Here is a 13,264-nt window from a genome sequence, read left to right on the forward strand (position 1 = left end):
ACCTCAAAGTCATCTCTCTGCTAACTGAGATAAATGCCTATCTGATTGCCTCCTTTGGAACCGCTAATCAGAAACTTAAAAGAATACAACCATTTGTCTCTTACCTACCTATGACCTGGAAGCCCGCTCCCCCCTTCGAGTTGTCCTGCTTTTGCTTCGAGTTGTCTCGCCTTTCTGGACAAAACCAATTTCATCTTACGTATATTGATTGGTGTCTCATGTCTCCCTAAAATGTACAAAACCAAGCTGTGCCCGGACTACCTTGGGCAAGTGTTGTCAGGATCTCCTGAGGTTGTGTCACAGGTGCACGTCCTTAACTTTGGCGAAATAAACTTCCTAAATTGACAGACCTGTTACAGACTTTTGAGATTCACAAAACGTTATGCTAAATGAGCCCAATTTAGGAAAAATTGGCAAAACATGAAAGGCTGAAAAGAAATGCAAAGCTGCTGTTTGTCCCCTCCTCACTGCTGCAGACAGACCCAAGGGCCCTGCATTCAGCCCCCACTTCCACCCAGCATCCTGCAGCCAGAAAGGGACTGGCTCTGAACCTTTGTCCTCCCACGTCACAGGTGGGCCGTACAATAGTGCTGACCTCAGTGTGGCACGGAAAGGATGGAAAAGCTCAATGGGGCCATCATAAAGACTCTATCCCTGAAATGTTCTTAAATTGAAAAGCAATCAGAAGCTGGGTGCGGTGGCTCACGCCTATAATCCCAGCACTTTGGGAGGCCGAGGCGGGTGGATCACCTGAGGTCAGGAGTTTGACACCAGCCTGGCCAACATGGTGAAACCCCATCTCTACAAAAAAAGATACAAAAATTAGCCGGGCATGGTGGTGGGTACATGTCATCCCAGCTACTGGGGAGGTTGAGACAAAAGAATCGCTTGAGCCTGGGAGGCAGAGGTTGCAGTGAGCAGAGATGGTGCCATTAGACTCCAGCCTGGGCAACAGAGCAAAAATCTGTCTCAAAAAAAGAAAAAAGGAAAAAGTAATCAAGCCTTCACTTAGGCTAATCTGTTCCCTTGTATCTTCTATGCCACAGGTCATAGCTCTGTCCTGAGGCCACACATTGGGTCCTGTATTGGGGGAAAACATGGTAAGCATTTGGGGACAATGACACCCTCCTATTGCCCTTCCCATCCCCTCTCTTCCTGTTCACACAGCCTCACACTCTCCAGGTTAAAAAGATCTTCCTCCTTTTAAGGAAAAGGGCTGCGCACTGGGGCTGCTCCTGCACGGACCTACAGCATCCACTGGGGACCCAGGGAGGGAAGGTGTTCATAAGAGACAGAGACATAACAGAGAATAGGCTTCATGTCAAGAAGAGGGGATGGAGGCCCCGAGGAGCTGTACCCAGCCCAGGCCCCATCTAGTTGGCAGGAAAGGTCAAACTAGAGTCCCCTCCCAACCACTGGCTCAGCAGGTGCAGCGTGGAGCACATACCTGTTCCCAGCTTGCACAAGCACAGAAAAGATCCCACAAGCAGCAGTGAGTAGGTGTATGATTTTGGAAAGGGCAGGGTAGGGGAAGCTGGAATAAGCAAACAAAGCTGACCCTGGCCATCCAAGGTACAGCTTTTAGCAGCACTGATGGCACCTTCTGCCACTCCCTCCCTTCTTCACATCCCTCCTGCCTGAGGATCCTGCTCCCTGCAGGTGCCTTCACAGGGATGCTGTGCCGCAAGGTTTGGATTTGACCTTCAGGAGCAGCAGGGTCTCTGCAGAACAGATGTACACAGAGCTGGTGCCAGATAAGCCCACCTAGAATGCCTGGCTCGGAAGGCCCATGTTAAGAAATGATTGGCCCTTTCCCAGCACAATGAATGGGGAATGGTGGGCACAGCCCCCAGCTGAGTCACCCAGCATCATCTCTACCTCTGTTCTGCTTGGACAACAGCCTCTCCCTCAAGTCCATGGCTTCAGGATGGCGCAGTGGGCAGCACCTTGTCATAGAAATCAGGTTCTTCGGTTTCATATTAGATGTGCATCGTTAAAGATCTAAATACAAAACAAACAAACAAACCAGAAGGGAAAAGATTGCCCATGCTTGTTCTCTGCATACAAATCCTCCCCATGCCTCTCTTCCACGTGGCTGTGCCCAGAAGACAAAGGGCACATTGGTAAAAATGTAATTTCCACAAGACAGTGGAACCCAGCCGAGCAGGCCTCAGGGTAGCTGGTTTGCATCTGGATCCCTACCTGTGCCAGGAGGGCCTTGCTCTTAGACACTCTCCAAGTTTCTCCTACCCTCCTCTCCCAGCAGGAGCCTTGCCATGTCCCCTAATTTAGAGGAGATGAAACTGGAGTGTTATCAGGCAAACCACAGAGCCTTAGGCAGCCAGGGAAGAGCCTTGGACCACAGACAGCTGCAGCCATTGGAGGATGCTCCACTGGGATTTGAGCATGCGGCATCTTCCACCTTCAAGAACCAGACCAGTGGCTTGCTCCACCGTTTGTGACCTCAGGGGAGGTCAACCCTTTAAGCCTGATTCCTCCTCCATAAATATAGGAGCAAAAATGGAGCCCACCTCCAAGAGGGTTCCCTAAGGCAAACACTGCCAGTGCAAGGCACATGGTGTGTATCCGATAAGACTGATCTATCATTGCCTCTCGACACGGTCACGCCACTCCCTCAGCAAATAATCATAGTGTGAGCAAATATGTACCAAACTGTCAGTGTCTGTGTGAAAACAGAAGTAACCTAAATTCTGCCTATATTATGTACCCCCACAAACATCATCATTAAAGGTAATGTGGAAGTAATAATCATCTTAAAGTTTAAAAGCCCAGCGTGATTAACATCACACCTAACACTTACAGTTCACATCCAAAGCCAGGCACTAAGTGCTTTGATGTAACAAACAATTTTCCTAATAACCCTATGAGGAAGGAACTATGATCACGCCCACTTTACAGATGAGAAAACTGAGGCATGAGGAGGTTCAACAACTTCTTGAGGTCACACAGCAGGTCGATGGCACAGCCAGTTGCTAATATTTGTATCATAAAAACCTAAGGGATTAGGCACTAAAGGGCCCATTAGGCTGGGTGTGGTGGCTCACGCCTGTAATCCCAGCACTTTGGGAGGCCGAGGCGGGTGGATCACCTGAGGTCAGGAGTTCAAGACCAGCCTGGCCAACATGGTGACACCTCGTGTCTACTAAAAATACAAAATTAGCTGGGCGTGGTAGCACATGCCTGTAATACCAGCTACTTGGGAGGCTGAGGCAGGACAATTGCTTGAACCTGGGAGGAGGAGGCTGCAGTGAGCCGAGATTGCACCATTGTACTCCAGCCTGGGCAACAAGAGGGAAACTCCGTCTCATAAAAAAAAAAAAAAAAAAAAAAAAAAAAGGGCCATCAGTGGCAGGATTTCTTTGGATTTTCTCTATTTTTATGGGGTTAATAACCATGTACATTTTCTAATTAGAAAATAGAAAGTTTTGTGTTTAAGTAATCACACACAAGAATTTCCCCATGCCTCAGTGCTGAGGTAGGACACACGTGCTATGAGCTCCATAGGGCACACCCCATGCCTAAGATGTCACAGAGGGAGAGATGGCTCAAAGTGGAGGCCTCCTCGTCCTGGGCTTCAAGGTGGGCATTGGTGTGTGCCAGGCCCCTGCCTTCCCTCCGCTCTCAGCCTCAGCCTTCTGCTGGTAGCACCTAATGGCACTTGGGTAAGACAGACATATATGGACCACACCAGTGCCCAAATTTCCACAACAGCCAGTTTGGAAGTGCTCACCCAGCATGGCCCTGGGAAGGGGCAGGGAACCTACAGCTACAGATGCCCGAGAATGATGTTATTTTGAAAATCCTACCAGCCGATACCAAAATCAGTCTACTTGTTTGCCTTTCTGTCATGCAAACTTTATATCTGATGGTAAGAAAGGGAGGCTGCTTATTTAAAATTTTTTTTTATTTTATGCATCAAATAAAGATCAGCGCCACAATCCCAAGATGTAGGCAGGAGTCGAGAGCCACTTGAACACTCTTTAGAGTCCTCAGGGCCCCACTTGACATTTGGCGACCTTCGCATCCAAGGCATGAGCTGCTGTTAAGAGCAGAGGAAGCCGCTTCCTGGCTGCCGGGCGGAGGGCCAGGGCTGGCTGAGAGCTTTCAGAGTGACCAGCTGGAACCCCTCAAGATGACCAAGAAGAGAAGGGCATCGTAGAGAGGCCTGGCCCTCTGAATAGGGTTGCCAGATTTAGCAAATAACAAAACAGAATTCTCAGTTCCATTTGAATTTCAAATAAACAACTTTTTTTTTTTTAGCATACATACATCCCATACAATATTGGGTACATATTTGTACTTTAAAATCTGTTTGTTATCTGAAATTCAAATGGAACTGGGCATCCTGTACCCTACCTGTGAAGTAGTGATGTTTAAAGCAAAATTTTCCTCATTTTTCCCCCTGGTCCTGAAGGTGGACAAGAGAGACCCACACAGAGAAGCAGGTCATGGTTGAGAATTGAGCAAAGTGCTCTGCCAATCCTGGAAGCTGCAAATCAGCTATTTTCACATAATGCACTAGATCCCTGAGTCAGCAAGGTCTCCTCCGAGGTCGATTTCTCTGAGGGAAGACTCCCAATGTGCCCCATAATGAATCCCGAGGACTTACTGACAGGTAGGTCCCCACTGACAGGTGCTGGGTGCTGTCATTGGCACCGGATACAGCATTGAACAAGACAGATGTGGTCCCTCTGCTCTCATAGGACTGACATTCAGGAGAAGCCGGGAGACTAGAAATTCTCAGGTAATGAGAAGTGGGAAGAATAAACCAACAGGCCCAAATGAGAGATGATGAGCTACTTTGGACTGAGTGTTCAGGGAAGGATGCTGAGAAGAGAGCCACGTGACTAAGCAGAGAAAGTCATTGCAGGCAGAGGAATTAGTTTGTGCAAAGGCCCTGTGGCAGAAGAGAGCTTATGTAGCCCAGGAGCAGAAAGACAACTACGGTGGCTGCGATGAAGAGGGCAATGGGAGTGCGGGGAAGGGTGCAGGGTGAGGCTATGGGGGCATCTAAACCAGAAAGGGGAGTTGAATTTTATTCTAAGTGCATGGGAAGACTTTGGAGCATTTTTAGAATGACTTGATTAGATTCAGAGATGTGCACACAGTCCAAAGAAACACACAGCATCCTAAGCTGCCAGGACCAGAACTAGGGGCAGACAAGTAAGGTGGTCAGGGTGCGAAACGCAAGGAGATCCTCAATCTCAGATCTGTCTACGTGCTGACTCTTACTGACACTCAGTCCCCTCTCCCAAACCTTGCATAGAAGCCACCTGATGACTGAGTCACATGACCAGCCTCACCCTCTCAGCAAACCCGCCCTCCCTGTCTGATCTGCTCTGGACTAGAAGGAAGGATAGGAGGGCACGGGAGAGCTTTACTCTGCACTCAGCCCATCGGGGACCAGCTGAAGGTTTCATTTGCTATGGGTTGGCCCCCTGCCCCCTCCCCACCAGCCTATTGTAATGAGGGGGAAACTCCAGGCCAGGCTCTCGTCTTGGGCACAGGCTTCCTAGAGCTGGGGGTCGGCAGTTCTGTCTTCTCAGCTGAGCCATGACCAGCAAAGCTGTCAGGACAGTTTGAGTTTCTGGTCCTCCAGCCCAGCGGACTCTCACCCTTAGCTGGGCACCCCACCTCACATCACTGCATCTCTCCCCTTACCTCACGCCAGAATGGGACCTCAAGCCTGCCTCTTTGGAGTAGGGAGCTCAGGGACTGCTTTCCAACCCCTCAGCTGAGCAGCTTTGTGGCCCCCAAGGCTCCTTATAACTTGAGCCTTAACCAGGAGCACTCGGCTCACCTACTTGACCCACCCCTGCCTCTGCAAAAGCCAGATGTCCTGGAGCCTGGACTTGAGGGAGGACCCCATCTGCTGGCGGGAGGTGGCATCACAGCCCCAGGTGAGCTGCCGGGTCCCTCCTCTGCCCCACTCCCACCTGCGGTACCCAAGAAGACTCTGTCCCAGCCACAGCTGATGTGTTTGGTGAGCTGTGTGTGTGGCCTCCTCGCGTTCCCTTGGTGGACACACGTACAGTCCTGGTCACTCAGCAGGTTGCCAAATCCCAGACCTCACCGAAGTGCTGGATCCTCCATTGCAATCCCCACTGGGTTCCCTCTAACCTGCCCCAAGGAAGTCGAGGCTGTCTGCATTCTGCGTGCTGCTGCCACAGAGGTCTATGGGGGCTCCCTGTTTCCCGACCCCTGTCTCAGTACCACTGTCCTGCTTCTCCACTGAAGACAGGTGATCAGGTTCAGCAGGCTCTGTGAGGCACCTGGAAGGTGGGCGTTGCCGGAGCCAGTCTCCTCTTTCCTAGGAGCGGCCCAGTGCAATGTTCTAAAGAGTCACCAGAGACGCTGTTGAATGCAAACTCCAGAGCCTCTGGCAACCTCGATTTGTTGTTCTGGTGGAGGCTGGAATGCTATTTTCAATCATTGCCATGGCCATAATCCTCAAACAGCGGGCATTCAACTTGGTGCGACATGCCGAGCTTGTTGACAATACAACAACCTGAACCCCATTCTGATTCAACACCTGCTGCGGTGGAAACCAAGAATCTCTCTTTTAACAATAGGACCAGGTGACCCCAGAAACAGGTAAGTTTACTTACCCTAAAGAGACCCAGTAGTAGGTAATTTTTATCCTCACTGAAACATAGGAAGGTGGAAGTAACTACCATCCCCTTGTACAAACAAGGAACCAAGCTGAGGCCAGTGACCAGCCCAAGGTCACAGCCAGTATGGAGCAGAGCTGAGATTAACCTGGGGCTGGTGCTCCAACACCTTTTAAACCTGTGTGTCTTGTATGGGTACAAATCTGGGCAAAGCAAAAGCCCAGGAGCTGATTGCTGTACCCTGGGAGTCAGGGACTGACCTCTGTTATAATGTTTCCATTTGCAAGGAGGCTTGAGATCATGAGGAATTGCTAAAACAGTGGTAAAGGGTGCAGCGAGGGACAAGGATGGGTGAGTAGGACATCTTGGCCTTGGGGCCCTGAAAGTCTTGCGTCCAATACCTGGCCCACATCTACCAGCTATGTGACCCTAGCCAAATCATCAAATGTCTCTGAGCCTCACATTTTTCATCTGTGAAACAGCTATTGAGATACTCACAGTGCTGGGTTGTGAGATGAGAGGGGATGTGGAGAAAATACGTGGCACATCACAGTGCTCAGTAAAGGGTGCCTGTATGGTCTTGGAGGCAAGGGCTGGCTTGGGTCCAGGTTGATGCTGAGTAGGTGTGACCTGGAAGAGTCACCCAGTTCACTGAGCTATATCAGTGCAGAACAGACATTAGACCTGCCCTGCCCACCTTAAAGCCCGTTGGAAGAATGGGATGGAATTATTTGTGGGAATATCTGATGAAGCTGAAAAGTATTCCGTTGATGGATGTTGTCATTTTCATTTTAATTCCAGGCTACTCGCAATACTAAGAAAACCTCTCTTCCCTTCATGAATCTTTCTAAAGCCTAATGTGGAGGTTAGGTGGGGAGACCTCATTGGGATCTGCAAGAGTCCCCTGTGTCCCCTCCTTCTCCAGGAAGCTTTCCCAGATGCCCCAGGCTGGATTTGAGGTCCCACTGCTATGCTCTCAATGCACCCAGGATTGGCCTCCACACTCTTCATTCCCTGAAATTGTTCACTTTCTCCTCCATCTACTCTCCCCACCTCCCCCAGCCATCACCACCCACTGTGAGTCCCCCATTAGCAAGGCCTGTGTGAAATTCATCTCTGTCTGCCCAGACTAGGGGACCAGCCAATGTTGATGAGTTGAATGCATGGATTTCACCTCACTGGGAGTCTACTTTGTTTACTTTCTAGATAACTGTCCTCCAAAGAGCAGATGGTTAATTGTATGTGTCAACTTGAGTTGACCCCAGGGTACCCAGATTAAACGTTATTTCTGGGTGTATCTGTGAGGGTATTTCCCGAAGAGATTCACATTTGAGTCTGCGGACTCAGTAGATGGCCCTCCCCAGTATGGGTGGCATCGTCCAATCCATTAAGGACCTGGATAGAGCAAAATGTGGAAGGAGTAATTCGCCCCTTTTCCCCTCCCCGACTGTTGAGCTGGGACGTCTCATACGTTCTGCTCTCAGACTAGGATTTATATCAACTCCCCTGGTTCTCAGACCTTTGGATTTGGACTCAATCAAACCACTGGCTTTGCTGGGTCTTCAGCTTACAGACAGCAGATCTTGGGATTTCTCAGGCTTCACAATCATGTGAGCCAATTCATCATAATAAATCATATATATACACATATATATACATATGTCCTTCTGGTTCTGTTTCTCTGGAGAACTCTAACACATCACCGCTTCTCCTTTTTAGAGGAAGTGTTTAAGTGAAAAGCTAGAACTTTGGGTTCTTCCTCCTACTTTTCTGCACCATTGGGATGTGGACAAAGACCATTTTGGGGTCTCCTTCCACCCAAACCCAAGAATACACTTGTCTTTCACTTCCCATCAGAATCCCCCTGTGCCCATCCCCATCCTTTTGGGACTCTGACATCTAACTCTGCCAGGATTTGTGATCAGAGGGATGGTTGTTCCTTCAAATAATTCATTTACATTCACACCCAGTAGAGTGGCTAAAATTTTAAAAAGACAGTGCCAAGTGCTGAAAAGGATGTGGGGAAACTGGAATCCTTATGTGTGGCTGGTGGGGATGTGAAATAATGCAGCTACTTTGGAAAATAGTGTGGCAGTTCCTCAAAATGTGAACTATTGAGTTGTCATATGACCCAGTTCCCTCCTGGCTATATATCCAAGAAGATCTATGTCCACACAAAAACTGTCACACAAATGTTCATTGCAGCAGCATTCTTAACAGCCAAAAAGCAGAACCAACGCCAAACTAAATCACCTGAAGAATGAGTGAGTGAAATATGGTCTATTCCTACAATGGAACATTTGGCCATAAAAAGGAATGAAGTACTAACACGTGCTGCAACCTTGGCGAACCTTGAAAACATTATGCTGAGTAAAAGAAGTCAGTCACAGAAGACCACATATTATCTGGTTTGACTTCTATGAAATGTCCAGAATAGATAAATCCATAGGAACAGAAAGTAGATCTGTGGTTGCCTAAGGGTAGGGGCTTTGGGAGAAATGGGGAGTAACTGCTAATGGGCATGCAGTTTCTTTTTAGGGGTGATGAAAATGTTCTAAAATTGATTGTGGAGGCTGGGCACAGTGGCTCACACCTGTAATCCCAGCACTTTGGGAGGCCGAGGCGGGAGGATCATGAGGTAAGGAGAACGAGACCATCCTGGCTAACACAGTGAAACCCCATCTCTACTAGAAATACAAAAAATTAGCCTGGCGTGGTGGCGGGCACCTGTAGTCCCAGCTACTCAGGAGGCTGAGGCAAGAGAATGGCGTGAATCCGGGAGGCGGAGCTTGCAGTGAGCCGAGATCATGCCACTGCATTCCAGCCTGGGCGACAGAGCGAGACTCCTTCTCAAAAAAAAAAAAAAAATTGATTGTGGAGATGGCTGCATGACACTGAATATACGAAAAGCCCCTGGTGTATGCTTAAGTGGGTAAGTGGTATGATCTGTGGATTAGCTCTCAATAAAGCTGTTTAAAGACGAGAATATATTTGCAATCAAAAGAGGTCTTTCTGGTCTTAGTGATGTGGTTCAACTCACTGGCTGGCAGGTGGCAGAGTAGCCTTACTTACCAGGTGGGACATTTCCAGAGTGAGCTTCCTTGAGCCCTTGGCTCCTCCCATTGCTGGGAGGGAGCGTTCAGGGACCCCCCACCCCACTCCCACCGAAACCACCAACACAGAAGACAGAGCACAGAAACCAGAATGATCACTCCCACGCTTGTTCCTCACAATCGTTCTTCACACTTTTATTGTTAATTCTCTTCACAGGGCAGATACAGAGCTGTCATCTTAAAGACCACCACTGACCAGCAAACGCCACTGTTACAAAATCATCCCCCCTTTTCATGATTGTAACAGTTTTCCTGACCGTCTGGTAGCATTGAAGGGTGACCAGCACATTTGCACATGCAAAAAAGGAGTGACCCCAAGGCCTCAACCGCACTTCCCAGAGCTCACCATGGGCTGCAGGTGACTTGCCAGGTTTGGGGTTCGTGAGCTTTCCTCGCTGCTGCGGGGGGAGGCCCTCAAGAACTGAGAGGCCGGGGTATGGTTCATGAGTGTCAACATTTACGGGACAAAAGCGCATCATTAGGATAAGGAACAGCCACAGCACTTCATGCTTGTGAGGGTTAACTGTAGGAGCGGGTGAAAGGATTCCAGTTTATGAAAATTTAAAGCAAACAACGGTTTTTAGCTGGGTGGAAAACAGGAAAACTGTGATGTCGGCCAATGATCGCCATTTTTCTGCCCATGTGAGGGTCCGCATGAGACCCTTCTCCTAGATCCTTATCAGATCCCATACTGCAGCCGATTGACTGACTCATTAAATAACACAAGTTATAAAACTTTAAAAATGGAGCATTTACAGTCAGGGACATAAATACGTGCTTTTAAAAGTATCTACATACATATTTACAGAGTTGCAAGATCAACCATAGTAGCCCTGAAAAAAAAAAAAAATCCCTTTATTGTGTGACAAATCGTGCTCATCAGAGCTCCCTCCTTCCGCTCTGGGTTTGATAGCTCACTATTGAAATTGGAGCTGAGAAAACAGCACCCAAGTGGTCTCAGACATCCTTGTCTGGGGTCTGCCCCAAAGGCACAAAACCCAAGAACCTCACTGAACTGGGTCCAAACGCCAAGCTCAGCTCACCCGTTTCTCCGAGACATGGACTGACTGTCCTCCAGAGAGCAGGAGTCAGCCCCGTCCGCCCCTGGAAGGATGGCCTCTGACATCTCTTCTTCTTCCCCCTGTGTTTTTTAATCTTCCCATTTTTTTTTCATTTCCCAATTTGTTTGTTTCCTATTGCAGCTAATTTGAGAAGCTCAGACACTAAAGGTGTTCATGGTCCCACCAAGTGTGGCAATGAAGGGTGCAGGAGATCCCTCCCCTCCATACACCGTCCCCATTCCCTGCCCTTCCCAAGGGAGGAGATAGATCTGTAAGTGGGGACAAAGTCTTTCTCCCAGGTGCACCTGATCTGAGGTTCTCTGCAAAGACTCAAGAGCAATGGACTGATGAGAATTTCAAGTCTGGAAATGACTCAAGAGCCAGAAACTCAGAAACCTTAGGCAAGGAAGGGGATTTTCCATGTGTTGGGGCCAAGGGGAATGTTCAGGCTCGGCTCCAACGTGTCAATATGCTATTGATTTCCAGAGATGTTTCGGGGAGAGGGAAGGTGGGGAGAGAGGGGTGGTACTGAAGGGGAACTCGGCCTCCTCCTGAAGGCCTTCCTAAGGCTGACCCCTGGGTCAAACCAAAGTCCCCATAATGGCAAAAGACAACTCAAGAAGCAAAAAGCAGGGTCAAGGAGCTCTTGAAAAATTGCATAGTAGGAAAGGCCCCATCCCAACAGGAAGGCTGAACTGCAGAACACGGTCCCAAGAGCTGCATCCAAGTATCATCCCAAAGGACAGCGTGGAGTCGGCCGCCTTCCTGCTGCCCCGGGGTTCGGGACCCTTGTTTGAAGACCACTCACGCACCCGCACGAGAACACGTGAACACACACGCACGCACACATGCACGCACGCACATGCACTCCCTTTCTCTCGCAGGCTCACACAACTGGGATAGGTCGGTACTCCCTGCAGGGCAGACTGCCAGTCCCTTTGGCTTCACTGATTCCAGGTCACTTCAGGTGCTGAAGAGAAAAAGAAAATAAAAATAATAACGGTAAGCATACATTCAGGGCCGACCATGGTGGTCCATGCGTTACTGCACTTAATTTTGTAACTAAACTGTTTGTTGAAACATACCACACACAGAGCAAAAAGCACAGCTTGATGAATTTTCACAGTGAATACACCTGCAGAGCTGGCACCCAGATGAAGAATCAGAACGTGACAGCCGCACATCAGCCCCCGACCCGTGACCCCTTTAAGGATACATGAACCCTCCTGCCCTCCGGAAGAACCACTGTCCTCACCTCTAACGCCGTAGACTGATTTCACCCATTTTTTAAGTTAAATAAATAGGGTCAATCAGTCATCTCCTCCTGCATCTGGCTTTTTCCACTGAGTGTTTGAGAGAGCCACCCGTTCTGTACATGTGGTTGATGTTTTCAACCTTGCTGTTGTGTAGTGTGCTACTATAGAAACACACCACCTCGGCCAGGCGCAGTGGCTCACGCCTGTAATCCCAGCACTTTGGGAGGCCGAGGCAAGCAGATCACGAGGTCAGGAGATCAAGACCATCCTGGCTAGGGTGAAACCCCGTCTCTACCAAAAATACAAAAAATTAGCCAGGCATGGTGGCAGGTGCCTGTAGTCCCAGCTACTCAGGAGGCTGAAGCAGGAGAATGGCGTGAACCCGGGAGGCGGAGCTTGCAGCAAGCCCAGATTGCGCCACTGCACTCCAGCCTGGGCAACAGAGCGAGACTCTGTCTCAAAAAAAAAAAAAAGAAAAAGAAAAAGAAATACACCACCTCTATCCATCTATTCCTCTGCTGATCCACAACTGGGAACTTCCAGTTTGGTGCCATGTGAGTCATGCTGCTAGAACATTCTCGTATGTGTCTAGAGGACACGTATGGTGCATATACGTATGCATTTCTGCTGAGCGGAAATGCTGGGTCGTAGGATGTCCATAGATAACATATCAGCATTCTCATAGGTGTTTCCTGGTACACGTGGGTACATATCTGCTGAGTGTGTCTCCTGCAGTGGGACTGCTGGGTTCTGAGGTACCCACATGTTCAGCATCAGTGGACACTGCCAAACAGTTTTCCAAAGTGATTGTACTCCTGCTTAATTTCCTTTGGATGTTCACAACAACCCTCATGGCAGGCAACACAGATCCCCATTCTACAGGAAAGAAGTGGAGGCTCAGAGAGGAGAAATAACTTTTACAAGTCTGCTGATGATGAGCAGCAGAGGTGAGACTTGAACCCAGGTCAGGCTCACTCACTCCAGCATCTGTGTGCTCTTCTAGTTGGGAGGGGATGGCTGTTCCTGCATGCTTCCTCCGCAGAAACCACATTCACAGTGCTTAGTCCAGAGCTGAGCACATGAGTGAATCCTTAATAATGTTCACTGCAGGCTGGGCGCGGTGGCTCACGCCTGTAATCACAGCACTTTGGGAGGCTGAGGTGGGCAGATCACTTGAGGTCAGGAGTTCGCGACCAGCCTGG

General features: G+C 49.1%; 1 protein-coding gene across 2 annotated transcripts in view; it reads right to left on the minus strand.

Moving 5' to 3' along the window:
- Window positions 1-9,852: 9,852 nt before the first annotated feature.
- Window positions 9,853-13,264, minus strand: part of PRDM2 (PR/SET domain 2) — a 127,749-nt gene continuing 124,337 nt past the window's right edge. For both annotated transcript variants that reach the window (XM_054541485.2, XM_054541490.2), the window contains exon 7: window positions 9,853-11,776. In XM_054541485.2, coding sequence (XP_054397460.1) covers window positions 11,751-11,776 — 26 coding nt within the window. In that variant the 3' untranslated portion in view covers window positions 9,853-11,750. The remainder of the gene's footprint in view (window positions 11,777-13,264) is intronic.

The sequence above is a fragment of the Pongo abelii genome, chromosome 1 (assembly GCF_028885655.2).
Source record: "Pongo abelii isolate AG06213 chromosome 1, NHGRI_mPonAbe1-v2.0_pri, whole genome shotgun sequence".
Classification (NCBI taxonomy): Eukaryota; Metazoa; Chordata; class Mammalia; order Primates; family Hominidae; genus Pongo; species Pongo abelii.